The 18,890-nt window shown below is 42.8% G+C and overlaps 1 protein-coding gene across 1 annotated transcript in view; it reads right to left on the bottom strand.

Moving 5' to 3' along the window:
- The window catches only part of LOC144682419 (deuterosome assembly protein 1-like), a 181,883-nt gene that overhangs the window by 5,831 nt on the left and 157,162 nt on the right, over nt 1-18,890 (bottom strand). Inside the window, exon 13 of the mRNA XM_078544829.1 lies at nt 15,083-15,401. Within this exon, the coding sequence (XP_078400955.1) occupies nt 15,083-15,401 (319 nt within the window). The remainder of the gene's footprint in view (nt 1-15,082; nt 15,402-18,890) is intronic.

Below are 18,890 nucleotides of genomic sequence, written 5' to 3'. Positions count from 1 at the left end.
CAGAACAATTGAATTGGGCCTCTGCAAAAAAATGAATGCGCAGGGTAATTCCAGAAATAGAACATTGACATACTTAGCTAATTTGACAGTCAGGGTTGCCATCAATATGCCTGTTTTATTTATCGTAGAAGTCAATTTGTCCTTCTGTGCTTTCCCTGTAGTTATCCCTGTCAGTGTTTCACATCTTTGCAACCACTTGTTTTATTAGCAAAATATTGGGAATAGCAGTGATACAGATGAATACTGGGGCTGGAATCATCCCAGATTTGCACTAAATGCAGTAGTGGGAGGGAGAAAGGACGTTTTATCCGCCAGCCACAATGGTGGTTTCTCATGCTGTATTGTCCCAATCCCACCTCATTAATTATGCATTCCTGCGAAACACACCGTTTAGATGGCAGGCAGGCTCCGATTCCCCCGCCACGCCATCACCTTGCCACTTTATCACGCCAGGCGCCACATTTAAAGTGCAGCCAGTGTTCACACCTCTCAGTGCTTCCAGCCCAGGACTGCTGCACAGAAGACATGGTCCCGTAAATCAAGTGCAGCCCCCTAGTTTAGTGACACATCATTTGAGAGCCTTTTGGGTGCCGTGGAGGCCCACTATGATGTCTTCTACCCCCGCTCTGGATGCAGGAAGGGCAGTGACATTACCACTCCAGCTTGGTAGGTGATGACAGTGGTAATCAGTGCTGGTGCTGCACAGAAGAGGTTGGCCATCCAATGCAGGTAGAGGATGAATGACCTCTTCAGTGCTGCCAGGGTAAGGCAACCATCTCATCACGCTAAACTCACATACTCAAGCCCATCACACATTTTCTGGCATCTCATTCACTCTCTCAAATATGCCCTCACATCTCCATCTGGCCTGATCTCCTCTGGAGACTGCCTTCTCAGCCCTCATTATCTTGAGGCCACTTGCACAGATTAACATGTGGCCCCCACACACCCTGGGATAGCCCCTTCCCCAGTACAGCCTTCACCCTGCAGCCTCTTCCCTTGCCTGAGGCCACTTCTTCTTCCCCAAGAAATCCCTAGCCCTGCAGTTGTTGAGAAACCACCCCCATCTTGTGGCTGGCCTGGTAGGTAGAGACTGGCCCCAGAGACGCCCTAAAAGTGATGTGGTGCTGCCTGCGAAGCCTGGCGCTGATGACCACGACTGCTGCCCGAAGCAAGGTAGGGAAACAAACCTCAAAGTCCTGAGTGAACTGCAGCTCGCCAGGTGCATGTCACTTATGTACAGTTGTGGAACATGTCCATGTGTAATCACGCCGACGTGCTTGGATGATCCAGTGTGGGGGGATGAATCTGGCGAGCCGGATTTATAATGATATGCAGATGTATTACAATGAGGTTCCCGACACCTGACGGCGGGAAACGCGGCCCGCTATTGACAGGTATGGGGGCAATTGCAAACTGGTTTCATGACATTGTGGCCTTCTCGCTATATTGTCTGCCCATGCCGCCAAACACACCTGCGCTGGCGGGCATGGAAAATTCCATCCTGGGAGTTTCTTTTTCTGGGATAAAAGAAACAGGACATTGTTTCTATTGTACGTAGCTGAAGAATTACAGAAAATCAAAATCCATCACACTATCTCCAAGATCATGCTCATCAGATTAGTATGGTAGATAATGAATCACGATTAGAAATTTTTGGTTTCAGCAATTATCCTCCATGGTTATTGATGCTTTACTGTTTTGTGTGCTGCAGTCAAAAAAAACCTTCTCTTTCAGAACTAAGAGGTATACCTATCAGGCAAGATTGAACACACATGGGCTCTTTTCTCTAGAGACCTGCTAGAGGTCTTTAAGATTATGAAATGGCTTGATAGGGTAGATGTGAAGATGTTTTCACTTGCAGGAGTGACCGGAACTAGTGGCCATAAATTTAAGATAATCGCTAAAAAAGTCCAATAGGGAGTTCAGGAGAAATTTATTTACTCAGAGAATGGTTAAAATGTGGAACCCATATCATAAGAAGTATTTGATCCAAATAGTATTGATGCATTTAAAGTGAAACTAAAGAAATATATTAGGGAGAAATGAGTAGAAGGATATGTTACTGTAATTGGTTTACATGAAGAATTGGAGGTGGGCAGGCTCCTGTACAGCTTAACCACTGCCATTTGGCCAAATGGCTTGTTTCTGTGTGCTGGAATCTCCAATAGTAATTTATGTGTGAGCCATTTTTATGGTTAAGAACATTTTAAAAATATGTTCAGAAAATAGACTGATCTTTCAGAATAGTGTGAAAGGTAATGCAGCCTGCCAGAGCAGGCATGATGGTGCGGTGGGTTGGCGGGAGAATTAAGTGGCAATACCGTCGGCGATACTGTCTCGAATTGACAGGTGGTTGAGAAGTGGCCAACGCAGGAATCCTGCCTGCTTGCATTTGGATGTCAAATTCATTCATCAATGAGCCACCTGCAATTAATGTAGGCTGAAGGATTGAACGGGATACGAATGGGTCTCCCGTGCCTTCTGAAAGCCTCTCAGGTTTGCTAGTGGCCTACCAGTTGGGTTCCATGTTCACAGGCACTCAGTGCCCGATCGAGGGACCTAGCAACCGGAAGGGGGAGGCCATTGAAAACCACTCCACTGCCTCTTCTTCCAATGCCCCTCCCTGATCTTGCCAACAACCCTCTCCTCATGACTGCCACCCCATCCCACTTACCTGTTTCCAGGGATCGAGCGATGGTCCCTGGTGAAGGTCTCAGAGCATTACTGGCAGCAGTCACCACTCCCAGTGGCACTGCTGGTAATGGAGATCTGCCAGCTTCTGATTTGCCAGCAGCCCCTCTGGGTGGGATTTCCACCCCACTAGGGGCCTAATTCAACAGGAGGCCTGACTTGGCCAGGTAAGTGCCTGATTGTACTTAATTACTGTCGGGACTTCTGCATAGAAGTGACACAGGGCTCTAAACAGTTCTCCAACTGATAGGCGGAATGGGGGGAAGGGAGACTCCCGTCGCATAAACTAAACTTCACCCACACTGTCATGCCTTAAGTAGAAACCAAAACATCTAGAAGAATCTAGATGCCCCAACCAATATGGTGCTGCCACAGAGGTCTTCACCATGCTGACTCCAGTTTAAGCTTTAATAGGGTAGAAGGTATTTATAATGAAGATGGCACATAAAAACTCTGACTCTAATTAAGGACAATCTGTCCAGTTTGGCTGTGTATTACTTGGTCTGAAGCAACATACTAGTTCCTGGGATTTTCTGCTCAGATTAAAAGGAGAAATTTTCCTGGCTCTGCATCCAGGTATGACAGATTGCCTGGCTGTAGTAAATGTCAGAAAGCAGGGCAAGTGAGAGCACATACCTGTAGCAAATAGAGACACACTTGAAGCAATTTTAATACCCCTATGATAGGTAAACATGGATATAACTTTGAAAAATAGGAAACCTGATCCCGCCCTGCTCAAAATGCACTTGTTTCTGCTTTAATTGGGTCAGGTTTGGGGTTGGCTGAGTAACACGCTCTGAAGAGATGGGTCAATAATTCTAATATTTAAATGAGATTGCGCGCCTCAGATTTTGGCAGCAATTTGGATTTATTAGCTGCAGGCAGGATCTCCCAGGGTTCATGAAACCCTACAATTGAAGGGAGGTGGGAGCTTTTAGATTTAGCACAGTGGACCCTCAAAGTAAACTTGCCTCACTGAGATTTACTAACTGCCCCATCCCCAGCACTCCCCAGCTACAATAGGCTTTTCCACCTGTCAGACAGCCAGCCTCTCAATCTGGTCACAAAGCAATCAATACAGAAAAATTGTTTCCCAGGTTCCTTAAACAGCCTCAGGACATTATTGGAGTTTCTCAAGTTAGTGTTCTCAGCTCAAATACCTGGGCAAAAAATCAGGAGACATGCTGTTTGCTAAATACACAGTTTCTTTGACCATGAAGCAGCCCATGCCGAACAACAGCAAGTCCTGGAAAACATCCAGATTGATGAAAAGTGGCATTGATGATAAGCTTTTATTAAATAAATAAAAAAAATTTCATTAATATAAAAACATGTCCCAACTATTCATAAACCTTTTATTTAATTTTTTTGTATATTGAATCAATCTCCCTGAGGTAACTCCGTGCCTCAGGGAGATTGAGGTGCTCCTTTGTGTGCATAGGCAAAAGAGTGCTGGCCCCGACTCTCCATCCTCCCCCTCCACGCACAGGTAGTGCTGAGCGCTACTGGCCTTATATTACGCTGGGCGGGCCTTAGTTGCCCGCCCGCATAAAATGGTGGTGTGGAGCCGATCGTGGGCGGCAATTGACTCCGCACCCGCCCCTGCCTGCTCCCACTGAGCCCGCCCGCCATATGAAAATCCTGCCCTACATCTATTGGTTCCCCTTTATCCACCCAGCTTGTTACATCCTCAAAGAACTCTAATAAATTTGTGAACACAATTTCCCTTTACAAAACCTTACTGACTCTGCCTGATAGTATTATGATTTTCTAGATGTCCTGCTATCATCTCCTTAATAATAGATCTAGAATTTTCCCAATGACAGATGTTAGACTAAGTGACCAAGAGTTTCCTGTTTTCGTCTCCTTTCTTTCTTGAATAGTGGGATTATATTTACAGTTTTCCAATCTGAAGGGGCCTTTCCAGAATCTAGGGAATTTTAGAAGATTACAACCAATGAATCCACTATCTCTGCAGCCACTTCTTTTAAGACCCGAAGACTCAGGTCATCAGGTCCATGGCTTGTCAGCCTTTAGTCCCATTTGTTTTCCTAGTATTTTTTCTCTAGTGATCGTGGCTGTTTTAAGTTCCTCTCTCCCTTTTCCCTCTTGATTTTATACTGTTCTTGGGATGCTTTCTGCATCTTCTAATGTGAAGATAAATACCAAGTACTTGTTCAAAGTGTCTGCTATTTCCTTGATTCCCATAATTAATTCCTCAGTTTCACCCATTAAGGGACCAACACTCACTTTAGCTATTCTTTTCCTTTCTATAGACTTGTAGAAGCTTTTACTGTCTGTTTTTATATTTCTTCCTAGATTTCTATCATACTCCAATTTCTTGTTCTTGTCATGAGGCTATGCTCCTTTATTTTTGAAAATATGATTTGAACAGAAACAGAGCAAACTGACTGAAAATGCAAGGCCACATTCGAAGGTGAGGGTGAGAAATAACCAAATCACCCTCAGGGGCGTATGAAGAGAAATACATTTTCTATAATCCAGACACCCATTGAAACTCTTTACGTCTAAAGAAGAGCCATTAAAGAGGCAAAGTACTGGACTTGCTTCAATTGTATGGAACCTTGGTTAGACCACACCTGGAGTACTGTGTGCAGTTTTGGTCCCCTTACCTTAGAAAGGATATTATTGCCATAGAGGGAGTGCAACGAATATTCACCAGATTTGTTCCTGTGATGGCGGGACTGTTCTATGAAGGGAGATCGGGGAAATTGGGCCTGTATTCTCTAGAATGAGAAGTGATCTAATTGAAACCTACAAAATACTTAAAAGGATAGACAGGATAGATGCAGGTAAGATGTTTCCCCTGGCTGGAGAGTCTAGAACCAGGGTAAATAATTTCAAAATAAGGGGGAAGCCACTTAGGACCAAGATGAGGAGAAATCTTTTTACTCAGAGGGTTATGAATCTTTGGAATTTTCTACTCCAGAGGGCTATGGAAGCTCAGTCATTGAGTATGTTTAAAGCAGAGATTAACAGATTCTTCATTACCAATGCAGTGCTCCTTTGGGCTGCATTAGAGTGCTTAAGTTGGAGTTTTGTGAGAGAGGGAGTTTGGTGAAGAGGGAAGCAGATGATCCTTTCATTTTCTACCTTTCCTCAGAAAGTAGAGTGGAGGCCTTGGTAAGTAGGATCTGGTGAGTATTTCTAATGCCATTAATATTCTCTAAACTAGAGGAAGTAAAAGTAATGAGAGTAATTTAAGGGTAAGTCGTGGCAGGGCAGCTTGACCATGTAGAATGCTCCTCCTGTGCAATGTGGGAAGTCAGGGACACTTCCAGTGTCCAGAGTGACCGCATGTGCAGGAAGTGTCTCCAGCTGCTGCTACACAAAATCTACCTTTTGGAGCTGGAGTTGCTATTGGAGTCACCGTGGAACATCTGCAAGGATGAGATCTTCTTGAATTGCATGTACAGTGAGGAGTGCACAAGCAGAAAGGGAATGGGTGACTGCCAGACAGAGTAAAAGCACGAGGCAGGCAGTGCAGTAGTCCCCTGGGTCTAACTTCCTATTTAACAGATTTTCCATTTTGGATACTGCTGGGGGAGATGGTTTCTCAGGGGAATGCAGCAAGAGCCAAGTCCATGGCACCATGAGTGGCTCAACTGTATGGGGGTGGGAGGGGAAGAAAATAAGCAGGAAAGCAATTGTGATAGGCGATTCCATTGTAAGGGGAACAGACAGTCATTTTTGCGGCTGCAGACATGACACCAGGATGTTATGTTGCCTCCCTGGTGCCAGGGTCAAGGATGTCACTGAGTGGCTGCAGGACATTCTGAAGGGGGAGGGTGAACAGCCAGATGCCGTGGTCCGTATTGGTACTAACGACATAGGTAAAAAGAGGGATGAGGTCCTGAAAGCAGAATATAGGGAGCTAGGAAATAAATGAAAAACAGGACCTCAAAGGTAATAATCTCAGGATTACTCTAGCGCCTAGTGAGATCAGGAATAGGAGAATAGACCAGATGAACGTGTGGCTGAAGAGATGGTGTAGGGGGGAGGGATTTAGATTCCAGAGGCATGGGGGCCAATTCTGGGGAAGATGGGACCTGTACAAGCTGGACGGGTTGCACCCCAGCAAGACTAAGATCATTATCCTTGCAGGGGTATTTGCGATTACTGTGGCAGGGGGAAGGTAACCTGGGTGTGGAGACACAACAGAGTGAAACAAAGATAAGAATGAAAGACAGAGAAGTAGAAAGCAAAAGTGGAAGGCAGAGGAAACCAGGGCTAGCAGCAAATAGGGCCATAGCACCAAAAAATGTGCAAAAATATTAAAAAGACAAGTCTATAGGCATTGTATCTGAATGCATGGAGCATTCCCAATAAGGTAGATAAATTAACAGCACAAATAGATGTAAACAGGTACAATATGATTGCGATTATGGGGATTTGGCTGCAGGGTGACCAAGGCTGGGAACTGAATATCCAAGGGTACTTGATATTCAGGAAGGACAGGCAAAAAAGGAAAAGGAGGTGGGGTGGCGTTGTTAGTTACGGATGAAATCAGTGCAATAGTGAGAAAGGATATTGGCCCAGAATATCTAGATGTAGAATCAGTCTGGGTGCATCTAAGAACAACAAGTGGCGGAAAACATTAGTGGGAGTTGTCTATAGGCCTCCAAACAGTAGTGGTAAGGTAGGGGATGGCATTAAACAGGAAATTAGAGATGTATGTACCAAGGATGCTGCAGTATCATGGGTGATTTTAATCTACATTTGACTGGGAAAACCAAATTAGCAATAATACTGTGTCAGATGAATGCCTGGAGTGTGTATGAGATGGTTTTTTAGAACAATACATCAAGGAACCAAATAGGGAATAGGCTATCCTAGATTTGGTATTGTGCAATGAAGAAGGGGTTAATTAATTATCTTGTTGTGCAGGGTCCTTTAAGGAACAATCACCATAAGAAGATAGAATTCTTCATGAGAATGGAAAGTGAAGTAGTCCAATCCGAAAGTAGGGCCTAAATCTAAACAAAGGAAACTATGAAGGTATGAGGCATGAGTTGGCTAAGATAGATTGGGGAACTTCATAAAAAGGCACAATGGTGGACAGGCAATGGCTAATGCTTAAGGAACGAATGTATGCATTGCAACTGTTACACATTCCTTTCTGGCTAATAAAATAAATTAAAAATAATATTCGATCCAAAGAGGAGTCATACAAAGTTGCTAGAAAAAGTAGCAAGCCTGAGGATTGGCAGCAGATTAGAGTTCAGCAAAGGAGGACCAAGCAATTGATTAAGAGAGGGAAAATAGAATATGAAAGTAAACTTGCAAGGAAGGAAAAAGCGGACTGCAAAAGCTTCTATAAGTATATAAAAAGAAAAAGATTAGTGAAGATAAATGTAGGTCCGTTACAGTCCGAAAAGGGAGAATTTATAATGGGGAACAAGGAAATAGCAGAGCAATTAAACAACTACTTTAGTTCCGTCTTCACGGAGAAAGACACAAATGACTTCCCAGAAATGCTAGGGAACCAAGGGTCTAGTGAGAAGGAGGAATTGAAGGAAATTAGTATTACTAAAACAATTGGAGAAATTAATGGGACTGAAAGCTGATAAATCCCCAGGGGCTGATAATCTACATCTCAGGGTACTAAAGGAGGTGACCATGGAAATAGTGGATGCGTTGTTTGTCATCTTCCCGGCAGATTGGAGGGTGGCAAATGTAACCCCATTATTTAAAAAAGGAAGGAGGGAGAAAACAGGGATATCAGTGGTAGGGAAAATGCTAGAGTCTATTATAAAATATGTGATAACAGGACACTGCAAAAATATCAATAGGATTAGACAAAGTCAACATGGATTTATGAAAGGGAAATCATGTTTGACAAACCTACTGGAGCTTTTTGAAGACATCATTAGCAGAATAGGTAAGGGAGAACCAGTGAATGTGATGTATTTGGATTTTCAGAAAGCTTTTGATAAAGTTCCACATAAGAGGTTAGTGTGAAAAATTAAAGCACATGGGATTGGGGTAATATATTGACATGGACTGAGAATTAGTTAGAGACAGGAAACAGAATAGGAATAAATGGGTCTTTTTCGGGGCAGCAGGTGATAACTCGTGGGGTACCACTGGGATCAGCGCTTGGGCCCTAGCTATTCACAATATATATCAATGATTTGGATGAGGGAACCAAATGTATTGTTTCCAAGTTTGCTGATGACATGAAACTTGGTGGGAATGTGAGTGTATGCATTGCAACTGTTACACATTCCTTTCTGGCTAATAAAATAAATTAAAAATAATATTCGATCGATTCGAGGGAGATGTTAAGAGGTTTCAAGGTGATTTAGACAAGTTGAGTAAGTGAGCAAATACATGGAAGATGCAGTATAATGTGGATAAGTTTGAAGTTACCCACTTCAATAGGAAAAACAGAAAAAAAGTATTATTTAAATGGTGATAGATTGGGAAATGTTGATGTACAAAGGGACCTGGGTGTCCTTGTACACCAATCATTGAAAACACGCATTCAGGTGAAGCAAGCAGTTAGGAAGTAAATGGTATGTTGGCCTTCGTTGCGAGGGGACTTGAGTACAGGAGTAAGGATGCCATGCTGCAGCTGTACAGGGCCTTGGTGAGACCACATCTGGAGTATTGTATGCAGTTTTGGTCTCCTTGCCTAAGAAAGGATATACTTGCCATAGAGGCAGTGCAGCGAAGATTTTCCAGACTGAATCCTGGGATAGCAGGATTGTCGTATGAGAAGAGATTGGATCGACTAAGCCAGTATTCACTGGAGTTTAGAAGAATGAGAGGGGATCTCATTGAAACGTATAAAATTCTGACAGGGCTGGACAGACTGGATGCAGGGATGAAGTTTCCTCTGGCTGGGGGGGTCTAGAACAAGGAGTCACAGTCTCAGGATGCGGGGTAGGCCATTTAGGAATGAGATGAGGAGAAACTTCTTCACTTAGAGGGTGGTGAACCTGTAGAATTCTCTACCACAGAAGGCTGTGGAGGCCAAGTCACTGAATACATTTAAGAAGGAAATACATAAGAGGATCAACCTTGATCATATTGAATGGTGGAGCAGGCTCGAAGGGCCAAATGACCTACTCCTGTTGCTATTTTTTTATGTTTCTATGTTTCTATAAAGGGATATGGGATATTGTGGGAAAAAGGCATTGAAGTGGATGATCAGCCATGATCTTATTGAATGGAACGCGGGCTCGATGGGCTGAATGGCCTACTCCTGCTCCTATGTTCCTATAATATTGAAACAGTGGCTGCCTCAGGCACACACCTAAAACCTCTTGGAAATACACAATGGGTGAAGTATTTCAAGGCAAGGCTGCCCAGCCACTAGAGAGAGATTGCAAATGTCACAGGTGGTGTCAAGAAAGTCTTTAACGAGGAAACAAGCCGAGGGCTGCTCTTTTTCCCTCTCTCTCTTTTGGAATAAAAGTGTTGCCTGGTTCAAGAAGCCAGCTCTACCAGAAAACTACCAGCAAACTGAAATCTCATAATAATACATCTTCTACATCTGACCACATCCAAGAAACCAACTAACCTAAATCAGCTGCAATGCTTAAAATCTATGCCTCAAGGACAATCAAAGGACACTTAACTGTATATTCTTGTACTTTTTATAAATTGCACTTTAACTCCCCTTATTTCTGATACCCGTGTGCGTGGGTCCAAATGATTGCATGAAAGCCGAATGCTAATGTTAATAAATTTACTCTTCTTTTGACTCAAGAAAACCTTGTTTTATTGGCTCCTTATTGCTTAGAGCTTAAATAGTTCAATACATTCTGATTTGGAAAAGGGATATCCTCGTGAAAAAGAAACTTAATCCTTTGCAGTGACCAATCGAAGAGGTTGAATAGAGGGGAGCCAGTTCGCCACTTTTCACTTCATCATAATACTCTTTATTAATTTTTTTCTCATCCTTGCTGTTTTCAAAAATTTTCCCAATCCTCTGTGCAGCTGCTAATCTTTGCAGCATTGTACATCTTTTCTTTCAATTTGATAGCATTCTCAACTTCCTTAGTTAGAAACGGATGGTGCATTCTTCTTGTAGAATCTTTCTTTCTCAATGGAACGTATCTTTGTTGAAAGTTATGAAAATATCCGGCTTCTCTACAGTCTTACCTTTTAACCTATTTTCCCACTCCACTTTAACCAACTCTGTCTTCATCCCCTTGCAATTGTCTTTATTTAAGCTTAAGCCGGTAGTTTTAGACCTAAATTCCTCACACTCAAACTGAATGTGAAATTCTATCATGTTATGATCACTCGTACCTAGAGGATCCCTTACTATGAGGTTATTAATTAATCCTGTCTGATTACACATGACAAAGTCTAAAAAGCCTGTTCCCTGGTTGGTTCAAGAATGTATTATTCTAAGAAATTGTCCCAAATACACTCTCTGAACTCCTTCTCCAGGTTACTTCTGTCAATTTGATTTGTCCAATCTATATAAATATTAAAATCTCCCATGATTATTGCAGTACCTTGCTCACAAGCTCCAATTATTTCTTGAATTATGCTCTGTCCTGCGGTGTAGCTACTGTCAAGGGATCTATAAAGCACTCCCAACAGTGGCTTCTTTCCTTTGTTATTTCTTATCTCCGTCCAAACTGATTCTACATTTGATCTTCTGAAAAAGATCAATTCTCACTATTGCATTGATCTCATCCTTTGTTAACAGAGCCTCCCCACCTTCTGTTCCTTTCTGCCCTTCTGAAATGTCAAATACCCTTGAATATTCAAGTCTCAACCATTGTCATTTTGCAACCATGTCCCTGTAATGGCTATCATATAATCATTGATTGCTGTCAATTCATCCATCTTGTTACAAACGCTGCGTTCATTCAAAAAACGAGCATTTAATTCTGTATTTTTACAATTTTTCCCTACCCTAACCTTTTGTGCTCGTGCACTCAGTTTCCACGCTCTGTCCCTTCCTGTCACACTCTGGTTATCAGTACTTGCATCCCTATCCTGCACTATTGCCTTGCTCTTTCCTTTGAACTTTCCAAATCTCCCCTCCCATGAACCCTCCACCCCACTATTTAGTTTAACACCCTCTCTACAGTGTTGCTTATACAATTCACCAGTACACTGGGCACAGCATGGTTCAAGTGAAGGTCATCCCAATAGTACAGCTCCCACTTGCCCCAGTACTGGTGCCAGTGCCCCATGAATTAAAACCCATTTCTCCCACACCATTCTTTGAGCCATGCATTCAATGCTCTAATCTATTTACCCTATGCCAATTTAATTGTTGCTCAGGTAGCAATCCAGAGGTTATTACCTTTGTGGTTCTGATTTTTAATTTAGCCCCAAGCTGCTCATACTCACTCATCTCTTTCTCGTTCTCTTTCCTACCTGTGTTGCTCAGTTCCTCTCCAACCCTGAGGAGATGTTGTTAACCCTGGCATTGGGCAGGCAAAACTACCTTTGGGACTCATACTCTCGGCTGCAGAGAACAGTATTTATCCCCCTAGCTATACTGTCCCCTACTACAACTGCATTTCTTTTTACTCCCCCAACTTGAATGGCTCTTTGCACCATGTTGCTGTGGTCAGTTTGCTCATCCTCCCTGCAGTCCCTGCTCTCAGCCACACAAGTTGTAAGAACCTCAAACCTGTTGGACAATTGTAAGGGCTAAGGTTCCTCCATTGCTACCTTCTGGATCCCCATACCTGCCTCACTTGTAGTCTTACCTCCTATCCTTGACCATGGACCAAATATAAAGTGCCTAGTCTAAGGGGTGTGAATGCCTCCTGGAACAAGGTTTCCAGGGAGCATTCTCCCTCCCTCATGTTTTGCAGTGTCTGAAGCTCAAACTCCAGATCATCAACTCTAAGAGCCTCGAGCTGCAGGCACTTGCTGCAGATCGATGCAGATGAATTAACACTATACTAAACAGTACAACGCTCAACTCAATATACAATTCTTATGTTACTGGGACACTACATATTTTCTACAGGATGCTTTGCAGCATCTCACCAACCTTACATTGCCAGTACCTCCCAGCCCTGCAACACCTAACATGACGATACGAGAGCAGCAATGCCATAGGACCATTATAACCTTCAAGTTATCTACCATTCTGATGAGCATATATTATCATTCACAGATCTCACAGAATCTTTTTTGATTCTTTCGCTATTCTGAAATTCTCTCCCTTACACCATTGCATATGCATTATCACCACAAGGACTTCAGCAATGGTCACTTTGGGAGGGGAAATGTTGCTTGTTTCAGGGGTTGGTTCTAATCACATTGGTAATATTGAAGGGATGTAGGGCTCCAACTCATAGTTGCTGATCAGCAGGGGTATGGAATGGGTGCTCTTTATATATTTCTGCTCAGTGCAAAATATTACCTCATGTGGATGGGAAGGTTCTTTCACAATTCTTTGTTCATTGGGTGCAGAGGGCTCAGATCATACTAAGTAGCAAGATTTTCTGGTTCTAATAGCGGCGAAAGCTGAGACATATTGAGGGCCACAATGGCACCACAAAGTTTGGGGAATGGGGAGGCTGGAACTTGGAACTTATGGTTCGCCAGAATGGCTCTGGGCGAGTCCACACTGATGGTCCCATCAGTGATTAAACTTGGACTGTTTGCCCCAACCTTTACAATCATTAATTTAGGGTTGCTCCTAGCAGGGCTAAGACCTGCTCCAGGAGTGCAGTCAGCTTCCCTGCACCACTCACCTCTTTCCCTGACTCTGCTCACAAACCACTCCCAGCTCTCATCGCCCTGCCTTCCCGTCTCCTCCAAGGCCTGACTCTACACAGCTCCCCTCCACCACCAGCCCAGCCCCAGCTCTGCTCACCATCCCCACCCCACTGCCCTCTCCAGCACCTGTGGCTCTGTGCAACCCTCTTTTCCCCCCAGCATCCCTGGCATTACTAACATGATTAGAACCAACCCTTGAGACAATCAACAACCCTCCTCCCAAAGTGACCATTGTTTTGTTGATTAGAGCCCACACGTTTCTTCCTCCATCCTCTACCCCTCCCTCTCATTTCCCTTCTTCCCACACACTGTTCCCTTTTCTCCCTTCTCTATGCATTCTCCCCGCCTCACTTCTTTCATCTTCTCATTTGCCCTACTTTTTCTTGTTGCCCCCCTCTGCCCCGCCCCCACTTTATTGGTCCAATTCAATTGTCCTCCACCCTCTAAGCCTGCTTAATGAATTCTGATGTGCATTATCACGGGAGATTAATATTAAATGATCATCACATTTGTAAGTCAGCAGAATACATTTATTTAGTAATAACAATGATCGACAGTTAGTAACACTTAATAAGTTAATTGTAAAGATTGTTCTTCGTATGTTTTTACTTTTTGTAATGATTATTAGTTTTAAATCACTAAGTTCAAGTGTAAATCTCACTGGGCTAAATCGATGTTTACTTGTATTCTTTGTGAATATGGAATACATTTTAAATCAGTACTCATGATTTTACTTACACCCAAACTTTCAAAAGCTTTGTTTCAGAATTAATATCTTGCTTATTACTTCAAATCATAGAACAATATTGCACAGAAGGAGGCCAGTTGGTCCATCGTGCCTTGGCTGGCTCTTTGACGAGCAATCTAATTAGTCCCCTTCTCCTCCCCCATAGCGATGCAAATTTTCTCCTTTTCAAGCATATATCCTATTCCCTTTTGATAGTTACTATTGAGTCTTCTTGCACTACCCTTTCAGGTAACACATTTCAGATGCAGGTGGTCAGCAACCAAAGGGCATAGATTGGCAAAAGATTGACAAACTGTTCTATTTCCAATTGCGTTGACTTGCATTTATGGCTTCTATGGCTCAGTGTCACGAGAACTATACCACCAACCAATCAAGAGAGATTGCTCAGGGTACCTGCTCTGATGGTACTTTATTCAATATTGTACTTTGGTTATGTAAAAAAGACAGATTTACATTTAAATAGCACTTTTTATGTCTTTAGCTTGTCCCAAAGAGTTTCGTGGCCAATACATTTGAAGTGGAGTCACTGTTGTTACTTGGTCACATGCAGCAGTGAACCTTTGCAGAGCAAGTTTCTACATGTAGCAAATAAGATTAACAACCAGTTAAACTGTTTTTCCTGTATCGGTTTGAGGAATAAATGTTAGCCAGTATACCAGGAGAACTCTCCTATTGTTCTTTGAATATTTTATGGGAACTGCCTGAGCAAGCAAACAGTGCCACAGTAATGCCTCGCCCAACAAGCGGAATCTCTGGCAACTGTGCTATAAAATGTAGGCCTAGATAATGATATCTGAACTCTTCCAACTTAGAGGTGAGGCTGCTACTACCAAATGAGTGCAGAAATATTAGTGGCCCAAGTTTTCTGAGAATTATATATAAATTCTTAAAATCATAAACACTCACCAGTAGCAGGAAATTCTCCTGGGGATGGATGGAAGTTAGATAAATGCCAGGTATATTCACATCCGCAATATCATTGCTATGCCAATAAGAGTAGCTGTTATCAGCAAATAGTTCTGTAGTTGTTGGCTTTCTTTCCAGTGAGGGTTCCCCGCTTGCTGTGCCTGCAAATTCAGGTGTAGAAATTCTAATGTTGTTTTGAATGTTATATCCCTTTTGAAGGTTCTTAATTTTTCCCTCATAATGTTGTATAGTTTCATCCAGTTTGGTTTTCATGGTGCTCATTTGTTGTTCATTTTCCTGTTGTAGTTTCTTAACTCTCCTAAAATTTTCAAAATAGAAATATTTTAATAGAATTTCTCACCTATCAAACACAGTTTATTCAATTATGCAGCAGAACATGGATATCTTCCCACAGAGCTATTATTGCTTAGGTAATTTAAAAAAAGATCCCCATCTACCAAAAATGGGGACTTCTTCTGAGATATCATTCTATAGGTGTTGGCTGCCCTTCTATAACCCAAATGACGATTCTTCACATATAATCCCAGCAAGTTATTCAAACATGTAGGGTAGGGGTCACCATAGCCAAGCCCCATCCCTTGCTCACCTGACATCGACACAGGTGGACTTAAATTATTGAACAATGGATAAACAACTGCATTTATATATGGAAAATGCTGGAAAAACTCAGCAGGTCTTGCACCATCTTTGGAAAGAGAAGCAGGTTTAACGTTTCGAGTCTAATATGTCTCTTCATCAGACTCTGTGAATAAGAGTCATATTAGTCTTGAAACAGTAACACTGTTTCTCTCTTCACAGATGCTGTCAGACCAGCTGAGTTTTTCCAGCATTTTCTGTTTTTTATTTCAGGTTTCCAGCAGTATTTTGGTTTTATATTATTGCGTTTATATACCATCTTTAAGGGAATAAAATGTTCCAAGAGTATTAAAAGCTGATTTCCTTCCCTTTTCCAATGAGCATCAAGGCCTCCCAGCCCCAGCTACATCAAAACAGACAGGAGGTCTGTTCTGGTGCAGTACCGTTTGAAATGGAATGTAACAGGCATAAATTAAAAGCAGCTACCATCTCTTAAAGGAGTGGTGCACGGTGGCTGCAATCAGTTTCATTCTAAACAGCACTGAAATGGCAAACAGAATAGATGCTGGAAGGATTATTTAATTTTCAGATGCAGCTTTGGAGATGCTGGTGGAGGAGATTGGCAGGAGGAGATACCTCACCTTTGTGCCCATTGCCAATAAGGTATCTATAATATTCTTGGTATCGTTCGACTAATACAGAACATATAATGAGTCAGCAGATGTATGTAAAACACCATCTTTATTGGAACACATCTTACTGCTGTGGCTACATCTTCCACGAGGTTGCATAATTGAAAGCAAACCATGTGATGTTGCATCATCTCCTGTGATGATGTACACAGTATCTGATCAGAATAATGTTAGAATTAACTTATTACACTACAGTATACTACAGTGGGCAGAGATTAGCACCAGAAACATTGTACATAGAGCCTGGTTGTGAGGAAGAAAATGTTGGTGAACATGTCAGGGATTTCTAAGGTAATGCCCTAAATTCACATCGATTATTAGTTTCTCTTAGCCCTGCAGTACATGTACCCTCAGCATTCATAATATTCCACAAGCACCACTCCATCCACTGCAGCAAACTTCATTTCACCTCCTTCTGCTGCTCCTGACACACACTGCACCTGCTCCTTATGTCTGTTCATACATCAGCAGCACTATTTTACACAACATGAACATGCTCAAAACATCTCGTTATGCAGACACTAATACATTCCCCCCGCCTTCGTTATTGCAATTGAAGCCGGCTCCCAAATAAAAGCGAACAGAAAGCCATATGGAAGAGGCCCAGGATTCACACATGTCCTGTCCCCTCTGGAAGACACTGCCATCGATATTATGGGCAGAGGAGAGGCTGAAGAAGAAGTCCTGCAGGGTTTATAGTTATTTCATTTTCCCTTTCCCATGAAATCTCACCATCACACAAAATGCATGGAGAAGGGCTGTTGCTTTTGTTTTTCTCAATCTCTCTGCTACCTGTGGCTAACTGCTAATCCTGAAACTGCAGAGAGTACAGTGAGATCAGTGAAAGAAGGGGAACTGACATGGTTCTCTTTGTATTCACGCTGTGTATCTGTCTCCAATTTCCTGACAGGAGACATGAGCCTGGGATTCAGGGGATAGACCTAGTCCTCAAGCAGCCAGTCTTAATAGAAAAGAGGGGCATTGATGATTGGCACATGATGAAACTGCATGATTAGGTCCCCTCTACAGTGGGGAGGCCAAACACAGACTGTGTGACCGCTTTGTGGAAATACCTCTTCAGTCTGCAAGCGTGATCCCGAGCTTTTAATCCCCTGCTATTTTAATTCTTCACCTTGCTCCCACTCTGATCTTTCTGTCATTGGCCTGCTGCAGTATTCCAGTGAAGCTCAACGCTAGCTCAAGGAACAGTACTTCATCTTCCGAGTGGCATTTTACAGTCTTCTGGACCCAACATGCATATCATAGAATCATAGAATGGTTACAGCACAAGGGAAAGCTACTCATGTCCATGTCGGCTCCATGCAAAAGCAGCTCAGCTGGTCCTACTCCCCTGCCCTTTCCCCATAGCCCTGCAATATTTTTTCTGCAGATAATTACCCAAGCCCCTTTTGAAATTGATTCCGTCTCCACTACACTCTCATGCAGTAAATTTCAGATCCTAACCACACACTGCGTGAAAATTTCTTTCTCCTCATGTTGCTTTTAGTTTTTTTTTTGTCAATCACCTTAAAACCTAGTTTTTGACCCTTCCACCAAAGGGAATAGTTTCTCCCTATCTACTCTGTCCAGGCTCTCATGATTTTGAAAGAAATTCCTCTCAACCTTCTCTTCTCTATGGAGAACAGCCCCAGCTTCTCCAATCTATCCATGTAACTGAAGTCCCTCATCCCTGGAACCATTCTCGTAACTCTTTTCTGCACCCTCTCTGCAGCGTTGAGGAAGCCATTTGTGTGTTAGTACTGAAGGTTTGTTTTACATTTCCGGCACATTGATATGCTTTGTACATTGGGAGATGCTTATTCTCACCAGTGGTCAATGCTTCACTCAGTAACAATTGTTCTGACATGCTACTTCATTCCGAGTGTGTATCTCTGAAGCAAAATTTCAGGATAGACGTGATTAAGAAGTGGCAGGAGTTGTAGATTTGAACAGGCCGTAACTTCTGAGCTCCCCAAAGATGCGTTGGGGAAACCCTCTTGGAACTTCACAGGTAAGTATTTGCACAGCAATTGCCCAAGAGTGGACACTTCCTCTAGGCAATTATGCTGCACTGGGAACCATCCGAAAATGCAATTAAAAACTTCGAATGGTTCCGACAGGATTACACCAATTGTTGCCCAGAAAAAGTTAGAAGAACTAAAACCTCATCTAACTTCTGGGTGACTATTGTAAAGATCCAGATCAATGCCTCCATGGGACACTCTCAACACCCCTGACCTCCCAAGGGACTCCCCTACCCCTGACTAACCACCCCCTCACAGTATTGTGGAGCTGGCTTCAGGAATAACAAGTGTTTGTTCGAAGGTTCTCCCACTGAATCTGGAGGATGTGGCGGAGGCATTGTTGATGGATTTTCTCTAGTGTCACTGTGTGTCACTGATGTGTCACTGATGCACAGTACAGATCTTACTGCAGTACAAGAGTGTGCTGAAGATAAGTGCTCTGCATACTAGGACTTTTGTTGACTTGCAGAGGTCTTTGTTGTCAAACACTCGCTG

Source organism: Cetorhinus maximus, chromosome 7 (assembly GCF_964194155.1).
Source record: "Cetorhinus maximus chromosome 7, sCetMax3.hap1.1, whole genome shotgun sequence".
Taxonomy (NCBI): Eukaryota; Metazoa; Chordata; class Chondrichthyes; order Lamniformes; family Cetorhinidae; genus Cetorhinus; species Cetorhinus maximus.
This window is presented reverse-complemented; position numbering and strand designations above follow the sequence as displayed.